At 42.9% G+C, this 18,503-nt stretch overlaps 1 protein-coding gene across 1 annotated transcript in view; it reads right to left on the reverse strand.

The window, feature by feature from the left end:
- Positions 1 to 18,503, reverse strand: part of POU6F2 (POU class 6 homeobox 2) — a 461,044-nt gene that overhangs the window by 122,699 nt on the left and 319,842 nt on the right. Inside the window, exon 5 of the mRNA XM_049642770.1 lies at positions 5 to 215. Coding sequence (XP_049498727.1) covers positions 5 to 215 — 211 coding nt within the window. The remainder of the gene's footprint in view (positions 1 to 4; positions 216 to 18,503) is intronic.

An 18,503-nucleotide genomic window follows, 5' to 3' on the forward strand; every position in this document is an offset into this window, starting at 1 on the left:
GTGTTGAGGGGGGGGGCGGGCCGGGGGGGGGGGCGGGGGGGGGGGGGGGGGCGCCGCGGGGGGGGGGGGGGCGGGGGCCTGGGGTAGTGGGGGCTGCGGGGGCGCCTGCGGGCCGGGCGGCGGGTGCTGGCCGGCGGGCGGCGGCGGCGGCGGCGGCGGCTGGAGCTGCTGGAGCTGCTGGAGCTGCTGGAGCTGGGAGTTCAGGGATGAGGTAGCTACAAGGAGAGAAAGGGAACGTGCAGGTGAAACACACTCGGCCGCGTCCCGCTGTGTCCCCGACCGCTTGCTCCGCGCGAGCTCGGAGTTGGCTCTCTCGCCCTCATCGCTCCGGTGCCGACTGGGGTTGTGGGGCGCCGGGAGGGAAGAGTCACTTCCTAGGGAAATTGTAAACTTTGGGGAGGACCAGCGTGTCACCCGTCCGGCGTTACTTTGCAGGGTACCGTGCAGTGCGAGCCGAGGGTGCCCCAGCGATGGGACTAACGTTTCCCTGCCTTCTCTCGCTCTTCCTTCCCGCACTGGCTTGGGAAAGACAACGCTTTCAAGAGTTGCTTTCGACTGTAAAACTTCAACCCGTTTACTTCTTTCGGCAAATGCTCAACCCAACGGAAACTAAGTTGTTTGTCACCTCCTTTTGATCAGCAGTGCCGTCGGTGGTGTCGTTGGCACCCGCTACTTCAGACATGTTAGTTTCAAGTTTGTACAGTTTTGGTTTTTTTTAAATTTCAAGATGGTACATGCTTCTCAGCTTTGCAGAGATAAAAGCCTGAGTGGGAATATTTTGCCTGCTGATCAGACAGGGCTCCCTTACCCCCACCCCCAAACTGGAAGGCTTAGAGAGCAGGCTACTGTGAACTCTGCAGTGGTTACTGGACACATTATCACCTCAAAACCAGGCCAGGGACTGAGAGAATGATATCATCTTTTCAAGATTCCCTTGTTCTTTGAAAAGTAGGAGTTGGTGGGCCCAGCTTCTTAACGCTGAGCGCAGTAAATTTGTTCTCATATGCCCATCTGGCTCTGAACGATTTCTGCAGCAGGAAGACAGGTTGGCCAAAGAATGATCTAGAGAAAATTACTGCGACAAGTTCACCTCCTTCTTTGCCTGAATCTCAGTCTAAAAGCTTTCCAACAAGCCTACAAATAAATATAAGGGTCGATGTTGAACCCATTGGCCTTGGCTGCAATGTCTTCCTGCTTCTCCCCTACCTAGAATTAGTCAAGATTTTCAACATTAATAACTCCTCTTTGTATGCTAACTAGTTTGGATATAAATTTAAAAAATAGAATTAAAATAAATAAATAAATAAATAAATACTCCTCTTTGTCACATTAAACTAGTTCCTATTTTTAAAGAAATGCTCTTTAAAAAAAAAAAATCTTGTGGTTCCATAAAGTGCCGTATTGCACACCTGCCTTCACACAACAAATATGTTCTTGGGAAGTCTGTGTACATTGATTCGTATGTTGAGGACACCTAGAGAACTTTGTAAGAAAACCAAGCAGTGACTATTTTTGTAAATTTCAGAGTCATTTCGTTAGGCTTACTGAACATCAGCTAGGCACAAGTACTGTGCCAATGTGTAGGACTCAAGGAGCCAATCCTGCCTTCACGGAGTTCATCATCTATTTATTGCAGATCAGATTAACTCATAGGAAACAATCAGGTTTGGGGGTAATTTTACAGAGTCCTGCTAATGGTAGACCAAAATGACCCAGAGAATCAGGACAGGGAGTTTTCTTTGGGTTAGAGAGGCCAGGACAGTGTTCACAGAGGGTGCCGAAGGAGAGCGAGGACGGTTCAAGAGAGTGAGGGTCATTCCTCGAAAGGAAGGAAGAGAGGATATTACAGAATGTGAGAAGCGCCCAGATGGCACCGCCTGGCTTAGGTGATATTTCTGAAGGACAACGTGGAGAATGGACTGCCGGTACACAGGCTCTGGGAAGTTTGGGATGACTTTAGAGCTCAGAGAGGGTGGAGAGCCTATCTTTTGAAAGTGATGGAAAGACAGATCACTCCCAATTAGCCTCCGGTGTAAGTCAGATTTTAAATATATAATCGGGGGTGCCTGGGTGGCTCGTCGGTTAAGCGTCCGACTTTGGTTCAGGTTATGATCTCACAGTCTGTGGGTTCGAGCCCCGCATCGGGCTCTGTGCTGACAGCTCAGAGCCTGGAGCCTGCTTCCGATTCTGTGTCTCCCTCTCTCTCTGGCCCTCCCCTGCTCATGTTCTGTCTCTCTCTGTCGCAAAAATAAAAACATTAAAAAAAATTAAAAAAAAATAAATATATAATCGGATTTGTTTATTTTTATTTCTTTTTTTAAAATCAGGTTTGTTTAAAGCCAGGCACACACGTATTGGTGAAACGGTAGTTTGACGGCTCCCAGGGGCACCAAATACCAATCTGTGCTCTCAGACACCACGTAGAGCTTCCACATTGGACCAGTTGGGATGGCAAGTTTTCACCGGGTTGCTGAATTACTCTAGGTCTGTTCAACCACTCAGTCCATTGTGTGCCCTGCCTTGCATGTGAGTCCAGAGTGCTCTGGGACTCCAAAGGTAGAGATGGTGTGTACGAAAGAGGGCTGGAAAATACCCAGTCAGTGGGAACTCTCTGAACCTTCTGCCCAATTTTGCTGCAAACCCAAAAATGCTCTAAAAAATTAAGTCTCTCTAGAAAAAAATACCCAGTCATCCCATTTACTGGAACTTTAAAGGAATGGTCTGGTTTCACCACCCGCCCATTCCTATCGTACAAAATCACATTTTATTGACAGTTTGGGAGCCCAGCTCAATTCTGACCTCCCAGGATCTTCGGCAATCTGGAAGGTCCTGGAGGAGTGGGATTTGATCTCTCTTGGTAGAGTTACAGATCTGGGGAATCTGATTGCATCTGGCCTCCTGCCCGATTCAAATCAAGCCCGTCCTGATTTCTTTCAGGTGGGGGGGCACACATGTCAGCGCCTATTTTCATGGTTGACTTAAATACCATACTGTTTCATTTTGGTTAGAAAAGCATTTATCTAAATCAGCATTTAGAAGCAGGGTAGACTGGGGAATATTGGCAGACAGATATTGGCAGATGGGGAGGTGCAGCAGACCCTAACCTACTAATGAGACACGGGTCCAAACGTGTCTTCGTTCCTTTATGTTGCTATGTTCACATTGCTTGGTTCTTTCCTTCCCATAACCTGCAGCTTGTCTGGAAAGGCATTAAGTTAACCTCCACAAAACCTCTTCGAGGTTTTTACATAAGCTAATTTGGCATCGGTAGGCAAAAAATGATGGATAATAAACTATGTCCAGGCGTGTACTGGATGCAAAGAAAAGCATGAGGGGTTTATACAAGAATGCAACGCTGGTCTAAACAGCAAAGCCACCTACATAACACTGTGTAAAACGAAAGTGAAAAAAAAAAAGCAGTAAAGCACGGAGCCTCTAAAACAGCTCATTGTATAAAGCGTACTGAGATACACACACAAGATAGGAAGGTTCAAAGACATTTAACTATAGAGAATGTTTGTGGATTAAATGATAATTGTTGAGTGTGAACTCTGACCCTATGCATGGAAGATTAAAGATTGTTACTTTCTGGGGGCGCCTGGGTAGCTCAGTTAGTTAAGCATCCGACTTTGGCTCTGGTCATTGTTCTCACTGTTTGTGAGTTCGAGCCCTGCCTGGGGCTCTGTACTGACAGCTCGGAGCCTGGAGCCTGCTTCAGATTCTGTGTCTCCCTCTCTCTCTCTGCCCCTCCCCCACTTGTTCTCTCTCAGTCTCTCTCTCTCTCAAAAGTAAATAAATATATTTTTAAAAATGATACTTTCTTCCCTGGTATTTACCTCCTTTTATGATTGTTTCCCCCCTGTCTGGTTACTATACACTACGTAGACCAACAGTAAATGTAAAATTTAACTACAATATCAGTCGCTATGAAGGAAAAAAAGAGATGCATAGAAATTGACATTACATTCACTTAACATTTTTCTTAAACTTACACTTTTAAAAAAGAAACCCCAAACAAAATTCCAGCCAACTCTGAATTTCCTAGAGAGAACACTGCGGCGAAACCAGTGGCTCGAAACCTCCCCAATAAATAATTTAATATGACAAAGGAGTAACCAGGAATCTTTCATTTCTCCATTTGTTCCGTTTCCATACGTCAGCTGTAAATTAGAAAAACTTTCTTCTTTTGAATCTTTGTTAGAGGTTTCCTCAGGAAAGCACATATATAACAAAGCCACACGCCCCTAGAGGTATTGGAATTTCATTGGCTGGGATTTACATAAGGCTACTTCCAAGGCAGGGACATGGAAAAGTGAAAGCATCGGGCATATGTGCACATGAAGGGCAAGTCCATGAAAGATTCTGGAGAAAAACAGATGTGTCTTATACCTCCAAGGTATTTGAAACACCGTAGGACCACAGAAAGCAAAATGGCACTCGCATATCAGAGGAAGTGCTAACTTTTGTTAACACAAAGTATAACATCATGTTAATCTAATCACTCTGTGGGGGGATCTCAACTTCAGCATTTCCTTGCACTTTTCAGGCTCAGGCATATATGGGCATGGCTGGCACACTGGCAGTTTGGGTTTGACAGCGTGCTGGGAAGGGGGACAAACTAAGTCTGCTTATGTATCTCTGGGCCTGTCTGGGAACTTGGAGTAGCCTCATAGCAATACATTGACAGAGGATAGAGGATATAGGCCAAGGAGAAGGAGCCGGGTGAAGGCTTCTCCCCAGAATCCTGGGGCGTCTGGGTGGCTCAGTCTGTTAAGCAGGTTAAGCGTCTGACTTCGGCTCAGGTCATGATCTCACGGTTCCTGGGTTCAAGCCCTGCATAGGGCTCTGTGCTGACAGGTCAGATCCTGGAGCCTAGAACCTGCTTCAGGTTCTGTGTCTCCCTCTCCCTCTGCCCCTCCCCTGCTCATGCTCTGTCTCTCTCTGTCTCTCAAAAATAAATGAACATTAAAAAAAATTTAAAAACATAAAGTGCCCCGGAATCCTGAGAAAAGCATAATGGTAATGGCTATTCAAATTCATCCTTAGTCCCATTCCCTGGTGCAAGCCTGTTCCTAGACAGAGAGAAAGGGCACCAAGTAAAAACAAAGAGGGCAATGTATGAGGCTAAGTGCAAGGAGCCAGATGCCAAAGGCTATATACTGTATAATTCCATTTATATGAAATGTGCGGAATAGGCGAATCCATAGTCACAGAAAGCACATTAGTGATTGCAGAGGCTGGGGGTGGGGGCTGGGGAGTAACTCCTGGCAGGTATGGGTTTTCTGGGTAGGGTGTTTAAAAAGTTCTAGAAGTAGATAGTGGTGGTTGGACATCACAAAGGTACTTAAAGCCACTGAATTGTACACCTTAAAATGGTTCAAATGACAAATTTTATGCTATGTGTATTTTACCACAATAATAATAATAATAATAATTGCTGTTTCTCCATATTCACACACTGGGAGCCAAACTATACTGTCTCGGGATGCCATAGGCTAGGAAGGCAAGCCTTCTCCACTCTGCATGGCTTTGCAGCTCTGAGGGCTCAGGTCAGCCACCAGTGAGGGTTGTGCCTGGCGAAGCAGAGGGAGGGACACGGGCAGGACCGCAGGATGCCAGGTGGCCAAGAGAGGAAAACGCCATGCCCACCGCACGGGCACGGGTCTGACAGCGCAGAACAGGATCGCTATCAAAGTGAGCCACGGGCTTGCTCCTGAGCTCTGGCGAGATACTCCTCCAGAAATGCCAGAGAAAAGTATTCTTCCAAGTGGAAGGTGGACACTCTGTGTGAGCAGGTGGAGACCAGTGATGCAGTTTGGGTTCAAAATAAGACAGTGCTTCATAGTTTGGAAAGTACTTAAATTTACTATGAATGACTTAGCTTTTCAAGACAACCACGTGGATAGATGATACCATTGCCATGCTGTACATGTTGAACTTGGGCTCAGAAGTTCACACAGCTTGACCTTTCCAAGTTTACCTAGCAAGTGAGTGTTATGGATGGCTCAGTCTTAGGTGCACGTCTTCCAAGCCCTGAACATAAGAGAATCAGCTGTATGGATGGGCCAATCTGTTTCCTCCTGAGGGCTGGAACAAAGGTAACCGCACACTCACACAGGGAGGGATGCCCTCTGAGGCTTTGCTCTTGAGAAGAGCTGGTCCAGGCACCTGGCTACAGAAGCTAATTTGGAAGTGTCTGCTCCATGATGAATCGTTCAGCTCCTGGGAAAGCGTGTACAGTTGTACCTCTGTCCTGCTGCAGGCAAAAAATTTTTGAAAGCCTGCTGATAGGAAATGTACATGTGTGTTTGAGGATAAAGATGCTAATTTGAGGGCAAGACATGGGTCGTTATAAGGAACAGAGACATGGGGTTGCAGGAAGGGAAGTGAAAAATCTGAGCAGAAGGGAGGTGGGGACGGGCCACACAGCAATTTATTTGTGTCACAAGTTTGCCATCATGGTAAGAGAATATCTCGTCTACACTTAGACATCAGGCAGAAGCTATACTGGGCTCAGCTTGGTGACATTTTAAGTATCTGAGTAGGGGAACAGCTTATATTGTCCATAGAACTCTGTGACACCCTTGTCTCTAGAGCATTTTTGGTGACAGGAAGAGTTCTTTCTCTGGATGGATGTGTCCTTAACCAGGAAGAACGACTCCCAAATCGGTTCAGTCTTACAAATCACTGGGCTTGCAGGCCACCAAAAAGAAAACTCATGCTTCCTGATGTAGCTCTTGCTTTCCTAACTCTGTATCTGTCTATCTATCTATCTATCTATCTATCATCTATTTATTTTGAGAGAGAGAGAGAGAGAGAATCCCAAGCAGGCTCCATAGTATCATTGTGGAGCCTGATGTGGGGCTCAAACTCATGAACCATGAGATCATGAGCTGAACGGAAACCAAGAGTCAGACACTTCACCTACTGAGCCATCCAGGCACCCCCTCCCCCCACCCCAATGCAGTAATTATTGTTCACTTGTGTTGCCCACTAAAATCCCCAGGAGAAGAAAAAAGAATGGAATCTAGAACAACCCAACCAGAGGAAGTTGAGTTGGTAAACCTGGATTTCTGCTTCCTCCTGTGCCCCAAGAAATAACATCCAAGGTAGCTGAAGCAAGTGTGCAGACCAGGAACCCTTTGGTTCCCTCGTTAAGGGCATTTCCAGCCTGCACTGGTGGACAGGAGCTTTGCAAAGTGGATGGAAAAAACAGTGTGTCGGGAACGGAGGACCCTGAAAAACCTGCAGAAGGTGAGAACTTTTGGGGGAAATTTGCTTTTATTTTTGGCAATAGTGTTAAAAGGAAGCAAGATCCATTCTGCTTCAAAGATTATGATGTGTAACCACCTCACGTGTGGCCATGGTTATAGTTCCAGAAATATCTTTAATCTGTCATTTGTTTCTCTTGCATGTAAGGCAGAGATCTCAGCATCTGTTGGGGTATCAGGAGAAAACAAAGAGAAACAAAATTCTCCCAATGAAAAATCCCTACAAATTACTGGGTATTGCTGAACTACAGGAACTTCTTTCTTACCAAGCTGGTCTTTGCCCACTCTGGCAGCCTACCTCCAATTGTGGACAAAATCACCTGGGGACCTTGTTAGAAAAGTGGATTCCAGAGAGTAGGACAAAATCTGCATTCTAAAACATCACCCAGGGAGGGGGTCAGGGGCCATCGCCCCTGGGGCTCCCAGCATCCCAGACAGGAGGGGGTAGTTCTTCTCTTGGCCTTCAACTGGAGCACCTCATTCTCCTATCTCCATAATTTTGAGAATGTGTTTTTCTGAAGAATGAATCCGTTCTTCCACCAGCAAAGGCATACCAAAACAAAATCGCTATTTGGAAAAAAAAACAAAAAAACAAAAAACAAAAAACAGAAAACAGACACCTGGGAATCTTTCAGTATCTTTAGCACATTCTTTTAGATATGAGGGCAATTTGCCACCCATTACTGCATTTGTTGACATTTTGGGGAGCACTCTTGTTGGAGTGTTTTCACAAGTATTAAGTGTGAGACTGCAATGTTAGCTTTTAGACGGCCCATTAAACAAGGAAGAGGAAAAGCAAAGAAGTACCCAGAGTAAAGCAAAGAGAAGCAGCAGCAGGGGCCATCGCAAAGGCCTGGGACTCAGAGGTGGCAAGGCCGACTGGAATTTCCAGTGGGATTTGTGGAGACCCTACTGTGAGCAGCTGATCTCCTTCCATCTCCTCCTGCAGAATGGCCCACAGCTAGGCCAACCTAAACTCTCTGGAAAAATCAGGGGAAGGCTCTCCTCTAAAGAAATTGAAAAACTTGTCTGGGGAAGAATTAGGATGTCCAATGTGGATGTGGGCACCCCAAAGCAAAGTCCTCTTTGCTAAAAAAGCTAGTCAGTTCCCAATCTCACCCCAACACACTGAGCTCTTAATACCCTTCCAAGCCCTTAGGAAGTCATTCCAGCTTCCTACCGTGTGCCAACCAAGTTGAAAGAAAAGAGGCTTACATCCCAATACTTCCCCCATGGAATTGCAGAACACCAAAGATAAAGATTGTTGAACAACTTAAAAGATTTCAGAGACAAATAAGAGGGCATCTGCAAAGCAACATAAGTCAAACTGGCATCAGACCTCCTGTTAGCAAAACTCTATGGCTAAAACCACTGGAGCAATGCCTTCAAAGTTCTGGAAGAAGATGATTCCCAGCCAAGAGTTCTGTTGCTGGCTAAACTTTCTGTCAACAGCAAGAGCAGAGTAAGACCCACTTTGGAACTTGCTGAAACTTAGCCATCTTATCCTCACATGCTTTTTCTTGGGAAATTGAATAGGTACCTCAGCAAAATAAGGCGGTGAGCCAAGAAAGAGGAAGATTTGGGATCCAGGGAGCAGTGTGTGACACGCAGGTGAGCAATACCAGGGAGCTCCACTGCAACAGTGTCTGGAAGTTCTCGAAAGCACCGAGGCGTTGGTGAACTATCTCCAGAAAAGAGGAAGACTCCACAGAAGTGAGAGGATATTTGAGATCATGGAAGAATTTGAAAATAGGGAAAAAAAGAAAGGAAACTAGAAACTCCAGCAAAACCAAAAGCTATCTGGGAAAGCCACAGTCAAGAAATGAAGCCGTTGTTCCAAATTAGCACAAGAAGTCACTGAGCTCCAAGAAGAAAAGTGGAACAGATTCCATGTTGTAGAAAAATAAGAAGCTAGAAGATAGTAGCCGCTTTGTAAAGAAGGTACACATTTCTTCTCACAATAAAAAAAGATGGGTAATAAGATACTTCAGGCAAAACAAAACAAATAATCTAAGAACAAGCTATGGTTTTTTAAGAAACAATAAAAGAAACAGACACCATGACCCAGTTGTGCCATGAGATGGGGCATGATTTTGAGCACTTGGTGAAGTGTAGAAGGAGAAGCTACTTGAATATTTTCTTGGAGTGGCACTAAAATCCAGTCTAGAAGGACATGTGATCACAGCATGCTTCTTGGCTCTTCAGGAAATAATAAGGTAGCCATATTAAGGTTAAGAGGGTTTACTGACTTTCAATTTTTGAAACAGCCTGTAAACAAGGCATGACAGATTTAATGAGAACATAAATGCTACTAAAATCCTTGACAACGTGGAAGTGGGAGTGAGGAGGGCAAGTGAGAACCAGAGCATTAGTGGGGAATCAAGAGATCGCTCCATATAGGTGACTGAACAAATAGGGATTCAAAGATGCTATTGAAAGTTACAAAGCTAGGGCGCCTGGGCGGCTCAGTCAGGTAAGTATCCAACTCTTGATTTTGGCTCAGGTCATGGTCTCGTGGCTTGTGGGATCAAGCCCTATGTCAAGCTCTGCACTGATAGCACAGAGCCTGCTTGGGATCCTCTTTCCCTCTCTCTCCCCTTCCCCTGCTCATGCTCTCTTTCTCTCTCTCCCTCTCTCTCTCTCTTTCTCTCAAAATAAATAAATAAACTTAAAAAAATAAAGTTACAAAGGTAACTAAAACTAGCACTCTATTCCCATCAGGAGAAGGGATAAAGAGGAAGTAGGAGATGTTATAAGGGAGCTAAACCCCCATATGCCATAGCAGGAAATAAATAGGTGAGGCATCCACCAGCCAATAAATCAAGAGACAGAAGTAAATGGAAAGTATTCAGAAACACAGAGATAAACCCATTAGACCTGAAACCAGAAATGGTTAAATGTGATTGCCTTGGGGGAGTAACCCTGAGGGTGGGGAGGGGTATGGCTGAGAACCACACCTTCTTCAGCACCCCTCTGTACTGAAATGATTTAAAAAAAATTTTTTTTTAAACGTTTATTTATTTTTGAGAAAGAGAGACACAGAACACGCATGGGGGAGGGTTAGAGAGAGAGGGAGACACAGAATCTGAAACAGGCTCCAGGCTCTGAGTGGTCAGCACAGAGCCCGACGCGGGGCTCGAACTCACGGACCGCGAGATCATGACCTGAGCCGAAGTCGGCCGCTTAACTGACTGAGCCACCCAGGCGCCCCTGAAATGATTTTTAACCACATGCATGCGCTGCACTGACAAACGTCTTTAGAAAATCAGCTTGAACATTGTGGCTGCATCTTGTAGGACAACAGCTAATGCTGAGGTGCCAGGCACCGTTCTAGACCCTTTCCTTTCCTCGTCATTTCTCATCAGCCCTCCCAACAACCTCGTAGTCAGTCTCTTGGGTTGGATTTTTCCCAGATGTAGCACCTGAGCCAAGGATTCAAGTGCCAGTGATCTGTTAAGGAAGGGCTTCCAGGAGAAATCAGGAAGGGAGTGAGGAAAACAGGATAGGGAAGAGCAAGAAGGAAAGCAGGGCTGAGATTTCAGGTGAACCCCGCACCCCTATCTCTATCTCATCCTCTCCCCAGGGGCTCTGAAGCATGGACTGCACCTCAGAGTCTGTTCTGTCTTGAAGCTCTTCTCCTCTTCCTACACCAGTCAGTTATCAGCTCCAGGGGTCCGGGAGCTTCTTATTCTCTGTAAGGGGGAAGGGACTTCAATGCCCAGGAATCAGAGAACTTCCTAAGAACGACAGCACAGTATTTAACAATTACTCTCAGAGGTGATTACACTATGTAGCAGGCCCAGTAAGGTAATCAGAAATGCCCTCAGAATGACAAGATATGAATTTCCATGGATCTTGTCTAAATGGTTTGGTCAAAACACAATCATACCAGGTCCCCTTGACTATCTCTCTATACAGACAAGTATATATCTACTTATATCTATAAATATACCAAAAAATATATACATATATATAATATCCACCTATATCAGCATATATAATATCATATATATATATATATATATATATATATATCAGCCTATATAATATCACCATATATTATCACCTATATCTATATATAATCCTATACCTAGTTATATAATGTATATCATCTGTCTATCTATCTATCTATCTATCTATCATCTATATCTACATCAAGCCAAATTAAAGAGACAGGAGGTCCCTAGGCTCCAAAACTTTGGCCAATTAATTACTGAACAGAATGCTGGTGATACAGGATTGAACAAAACAGCAATGGTTGTTGCTCTCATAGTGCTTAGAATTTAGTTCCACTGAAGGCCTTGAAGTGATGAAAGTTTTCACATAGTGATAGAATGTAACTATTCATCAGAGAGAGGTTAGTTGTTACTGGAAGCACAGAAAGAAATGCACTTCAGAAACCAATTCTGGGGTTGGAATGGTGTTCTGAGGCCATGACAGTTCTGGTCCAAGTGGCGGCTATAATATTTCATTGTGCAGATATTTGCAGCCATACTATCTTTGAATAATTGTCACGCCTAATTCTGTATTCACACTTATTCTGCCAAGATTAGGATTTTCATGGTTTTGTCCTTCTATAAGAGGAGAAATTGTTGGCCAAAGAACAATTGTATCAGGTCCCCTTGACAATTATATTTCTCTTTGTAAATTAAAACAGACATTGTGGTTTTATAAATCTGTCTCTTTGGGTGTGAGTCAGGAGAGTGATATTTGGATTCATTCTGGGACACTAATTAGATTGGGCTTCTTGAGCTCCCTAGGCTGGGGAGAATAGAATTTTCCATGGGCTCCACTGATGATACCAACTGTGGCATGAACCTTCTTTTGAAAAGTCCACAACAGACATTCGTTCCTCCTAGTCAGAAATGTTCCAAAGTTCATTCCACAAGATGCTAGCCCCATGAAAAAGAGAGTGTTCCAGGATCAAATAATTTGGGAGACACTCTAGGTTGTATTCTATTTTTGCAAGCCCACAGTGAGCATTAGAATATTGATGGCGTAGAATTTCAGCATTTAAGAAAGCTGATCAGCATTTTTCATCCAGCACTCACCAAACTCATTTGGCCTTGGAACCCCATCATTTTGGGTTTTTTTCCCCTCAAACTTATGTGTATATGTGGAACTAATACTGTGAGGGAGCCATTCAGGAGTATCCTAAAGGTGTCTCTGTCTGTTGCAGTCAAATGTGACGTTTTTAGAGACGATTTTATATGTAAACAAAAAATCTACAGGTATACAGTGCATATACAGATATACAATGTACCTATATACAAGATACATATACAGTGTACAAATATATATAAAATATATAATGTGCATATATGTGATACATATACACACAATGTACATGTACATAATGTATTTATATACACACACACCGTTTATATATACTATATACATATATACCCAATACATTTATATACAATGTATATGCACATACATATTTGCATGTATAATTATGTATATATGATTTTTATATTTATATATCAGGGTTTTTGGAGGAAATAATGAACTATTTTCAACATAAAATAAGCTTAGGGGTGCCTGGGTTAGCTCAGTCAGTTAAGCATCCAACTCTTGATTTTGGCTCAGGTCGTGATCTCATAGTCAATGAGTTTCAGCCCTGTGTTGGGCTCTGCACTAACAGCACAGAGCCTGCTTGGGATTCTCTCTCTCTCTCTCTCTCTCTCTCTCTGCCCTTCCCTTGCTCATGCTCTCTTTCTCTCAAAATAAATAAATAAATAAAATGTATAAACTTTAAAAGAAATGAGCTCAATAAAATTATTTTCTTCTTGAGATATAATTGACATATAAATATTAGTTTTAGGTGTACAACATTATGATTTGGATATGTCTATATTGCAAAATGATTATCACAACAAATGTCAGTTAACATCCATCATCCCATAGAGTTACAATTGTTTTTTCCTTACAAGATGAGAACTTTTAAGATCTTCTTTCTTAGCAACTTTAAAATATGCGATATAGTATTTTAACTATAGTCACTATGCTGTACATTACATCCCCAGGGCTTGTATATCTTATAACTGGAAGCCGGTACTTTCTGACCCTCTTCACCCATTTCATCCACTCCAAACCCCACTCCTCTGGCAACCACTTAACTGGTCTCTGTGTCTATGAGCTCAGGTTTTTTAAAGATTCCATCACATAAAATAGAGAAATCATACAGTATTTGTCTTTCTGTCTGGCTTTTTTTACTTAATATAATGCCCTTAAGATCTATCCATGTTGTTGTAAATAGCAAGATTTCCTTATTTCTCATGGCTGAATAATGCTGCATGGTGTATGTATTTGTGTGTGTGTGTGTGTGTGTGTGTGTGTGTATATATATATATATATATCACATTTTCTTTATCCATATATCTGTTAATTGACACTCTAATAAGTACATGTACTCATCTATAATCAAATTTATCAAGTGTGGTGAAACCTCATTAATTCTTGCCGAAGAGAAGCTTTAAATGAGTGTAATAAGCATTTTTGATTAAAAATGGAAATAGGTGTTAAGGGGGGTCAATGCATATGAATTTCTTAACATACGCAGGTTTTATAAATATATTTTCAATGTGTATTTATTTTTGAGAGAGAAAGAGCACGAGCAGGGGAGGTGCAGAGAGAGAAGGAGAGAGAATCCCAAGAATCTGACAGTGCAGAGCCTGATGTGGGGCTCAAACCCACAAACCATGAGAGACCATGACCTGAACCGAAGAAGTCAGATGCTTAACAAACTGAGCCACCTAGGCACCCCAACAGACACAGATTTCTTAAAGGCGAAGCCTTCCAAGTAGTCTAAAAAGAAATACAAAGGAGTGGGGCACCTGTGTGGCTCACTCGGTTAAGTGTCCAACTCTTAGTTTCAGCTCAGGTCATGATGTCACAGTTTTGTGAGTTGGAGCCCCGCATGGGGCTCTGAGCTGACAGTGTGGAGCCTGCTTGGGATTCTCTCTCTCTCCCTCTCTGCCCCTCCCCCACTTATGCTGTCTCTGTCGCTCTCAAAAGAAATAAATAAGCTTAAAAAGAAATACAAAGGGGAACGGAAAGAGAAATACAAAAAAGTTTCCTGAAAGGTACAGAGGGAAACCAGAACTGGAATTTTCTGTGACTAATTAGGATAACCTGGAGCCTAGCTGGACTCTCCCAAGTCCTAGAAAAGCATCACTGTGAGGGATTGCCAGCTGTTGAGGATCCTGGAGTGGATACCCTGCTCTTCAAATAAGTATACAACATGAGTAAAAGACAAAAATACAGTTCTATCAACACTAAGGCTTTTAAAAAATAAGATCTTCCTTCAGAAAAAGATTTAAATAACCCCCTCCTGCTTTTTCCCATCAGATTTTTAAGTCTTCTTCAGGCATTAACAGCATATCAAATGAGAACTCCTAAGATATGAATGTGCATTTGGACTCAATTCCCGTGGATAGATTCTACATGTTCCTTGATTTTGCTTGATTGATTTTTCCATAACCTGCAGGGATTCATAGACTATCTATGGCCACATTCGTTCTTGATTTGAAATCTATTTGTTCAACAGATGAGGCCAAATTTATTCATCAGCAAATCCTAACCCTCCCATAATAACTGGTTTCCTTCTCTTCTGGAGTTTGGCAGAGGCTTAGTGAGGAGTCCGGTGGAAAACAATGCAACTCCCTGGATGTCAGGTCTCTAGGCTCTGCTCTTTCTCCAACACAGGAATAGTCAGGGCTGTGTTTGTTGTGCTGTGAAAGGTTTGAGGTTCACAGCACATTATTGACTATGACACCTTCCCTTCTTAATACCATATGAGTTTAATGACAGAAAATTCATTGCGGTGGAGTAAGAAGCAGCTCAAAGAAGCGTTCGTGTAACATTCCATCCCATTATTTTTCCTCCACAAACGTGAGACACAGTTATTTGCATCCTTGGTGACCTCCCTTCTCAAAAGGCCAATCCACCTTTTCACGGGAGGTTAAAAGGTTTAAAATTATAGCTAACATATACTGAGCATGGCTTTTCCCAAGGAAAATTTTACATTGATAGGGTAGAAGCAAAGCCATATTGGGGCACCTGGGTGGCTCAGTCAGTTAGGCGTCTGGCTCTTGATTTGAGCTCAGGTCACGATCTCACAGTTCGTGGGTTCGAGCCCTAAGTTGGGCTCCTGCCCTGACAGTGCAGAACCTGCTTGGGATACCTTTCTCTCCTTCTCTCTCTGCCCCTCCACACTCCCCGCTCGTGTACCATCTCTCTCTCAAAATAAATAAACTTTAAAAAAATAAGAAAAAAGTGAAGCCATATTCACTAAACATAAACGTACGGGTATGGGGGAAAGAGAAGTATGCTCATGTATGCTCATTTTATATTTCTATGCTAATAAGATAATAACATATTTCTTTAAACTTATCAGACAAAGCAAGATGTAACACTGGCCTTCAAAGCATCAGCATTTGCCTTTCCCTTCAAATGAACATTTGCAGGGGAAAATATTACAGGCAATTCAGTGGATACTGTGCCTGGTTTAAACACAGCACTATGTTCACTCAGATTTCTTTTAGGCTATAGACACATGGGCCAGTGCTTATTTTCATGGTTGATTTAATCCATCCCCTCTGCCACTGTGGGGATTATTCCCTACAGTTATTCTCCAGTGATCTGTCAGTTCAGATTAAAAAAAGTTAAGTGACAAAGATACGGTGGCTGATTCCTTTAGAAGGCTGTGGATCCTAGGATGTATAGCAAGAGATTTCTTTTTAAGCATCTGACTGTGTTCTCCTCATTTTAACTCCCCCATGTCACTACAAGCCTTCCTTATCTAGGCTGAACTTCAAACTCCTTAAGCAGGTAATTCAATTTTGTTCCTATACAACAACTTCAGGGTTGCCTCAAAGCTTCATAGCTCTTACCCCATTGGTTCTTGCATATTTCTTGAGAAGGGGAGATGGCATATTAGCATATACTTCCTCTCACTTTGCAGATGAAGAAATCTAAACTCAGACATGAGTCGAGGACTATGTGTATTCTAGGTTTGCTTGGCCTGCACAATAACTGATAATACTTTCCTTAAGCTGCATCTATTTTTATATTTTGAAACATAGGAATTAAAAATAAACCCTTGCTAGATTTGCAATTCCATTCCAGATTCACTGAAAATAAATCTGGCACAAAATAAGTTTGTTTGTTTGTTTGTTTGTTTATTTATTTATTTATTTATTTATTTATGAAATAGGCTTCAGGCCTGGCATGGAGCTTAACGTGGGGTTTGAATTCATGACCCTGACATCAAGAACTGAGCTGAGATCAAGAGTTGGACGTTCAACCGACTGAGCGACTGACCCAGGTGCCCCACAAAATGACTTTAATTGGATGGCAAAGAATTACTCACATTGCATCATAAATATTATTATAATTCTCATTTTTATTTTCTTTTCCCATTTCTACTGCAGAATTCTTTGGTAGAATAATTAATATACCTCATGGCTAATTTGGTTAGGTTGTATTGGTGTGCAAATTGGCCATTCGAGTCACATAGTTCATTCTAAGCTTTTATATGTACTAAGTTAAAAAGAAGAAAACTAGTAGTTTTAGTGAAATAATTACGTTAATGATAAGCCTATTGGAGGAAAGAGCCATCAAGAAAAATCTTTGGAAAATTCACAAAAAGCAATAGATGCTGGAAAATTAATGAGGTCTGAATGTAATATGGTCATATCTCCCGTACAGGTACAAGTGTTTTTGCAAATATTTTGTGGATTTCTGCCAGGCTGGTTGATCTTGCTTATGGGACATAAAGTAACATTATTTTTACTTTGTTAAGGCAGTCTGGACACAAGAGGCAACACAAATGTTATCAGTAAGGCTAGATCAGGTTATACCGTGGTAACAAGTAGCTCTAAACTCCCAGCTGTTTAGCTCAACAAAGCTTATTTCTTTTTGTGTCTCTGTAAGCTGGCAGGGGTTCTTAGCTCATTATAGTCACTTAGGTGCCCACGTCACTCTCTTGAACATGGCCAGGATGATGCCAGGAGGAAAGAGCTTTTGGGGGTGGGGATCAAATGCTCCCGCTTGGAAGCGCGTCATCACTTTCCCTCACAACTCATTGGCCAGCGCTAGTCACGTGGCACGTAAAACCCCAAGAAGACCAGGAAGTGCCATACTTTCCACTCCCAGAGCGGGGGAAAGCCAGAAAAATTTCCTGAAGATAGTTAATGACCTCCCCGCGAAGGCACCACTCTGCCTCTAGGATAGCATCTGCATTCATTACTTTCTTTCCATTTTTGTTTTTGCTCACATTAAATTTAACCCTTAAAACTTAAATTTAATTTCCCTTAAATTTAACCTCATTATTGTCTTGATCATTGAAAGAGGCTATTTTTTTGTCTTCCAAGATTTTATTCAAATTCAAGTTAGTTAACATAGAGTAGTATTGGTTTTGGGAGTAGAATTTAGTGGTCCATCACTAACAGACAACACCCAGTGCCCATCCCAACAAGTGCCCTCCTCAGTGCCCATCACCACACAGCCCATCCTCCCGTCCACCTGGAAGAGCCTAGTAACTGGCCTCCTATTTCTTAACTTCTCTGTTCCGTCTCATTAATTCGACAAAGGATATCAAGTCATGTGTCAAGTGCCCCTCTGCCCCCAGAATTACCTTTCTAAAACACAGATAGGATTATATTGCTAATTGAAAGAAAAAGACTGCATGATAGTTCCCCCAATCCAGAGAATGAAACTGTAGTGCTCTGCCCATTTGCTCCAGCCCTCCTTTCTGGACTCGTCTCCACCTCTTCTGAGAACTCTCAGGCCAAGGTCTGAGGTAGAAGGTGGTGGTACCTGGCTCAACACAGGGCTTTAACAAAGTTTGAATTGGTTAGCAAGCTTGAAAAATCAGGAGAGTCTGCACAAAATACACATGGTCCATTTTTCATGGGAAAAACATCCAGAAGGCCTTGCAGCAGGACTCTTGTTCCTGTAGGGAATTGTGAGATCATGACGGCTGAGTAACAGCTGTCCCACTCACTGGGCCCGGTGCCCACCATAGCTGGAATGAATTGATTTTGTCTGCACTCTTCTATGGGGTGGTCGTGTGGCCCCTGCACTATGATGAGTAATGGGTCCCCAGTTGCCTCTTTTGCCAAATATCTTCTACAGAAGGTAACCATGTTTCCATCCAGTCTTTGTTTTCCTCTTAATCTTCCTGCCTCCTCTCAGCAGCTTGCATATAGTAGGTGTTCACTAAAT

The sequence above is a fragment of the Panthera uncia genome, chromosome A2 (genome assembly GCF_023721935.1).
Source record: "Panthera uncia isolate 11264 chromosome A2, Puncia_PCG_1.0, whole genome shotgun sequence".
NCBI lineage: Eukaryota > Metazoa > Chordata > Mammalia > Carnivora > Felidae > Panthera > Panthera uncia.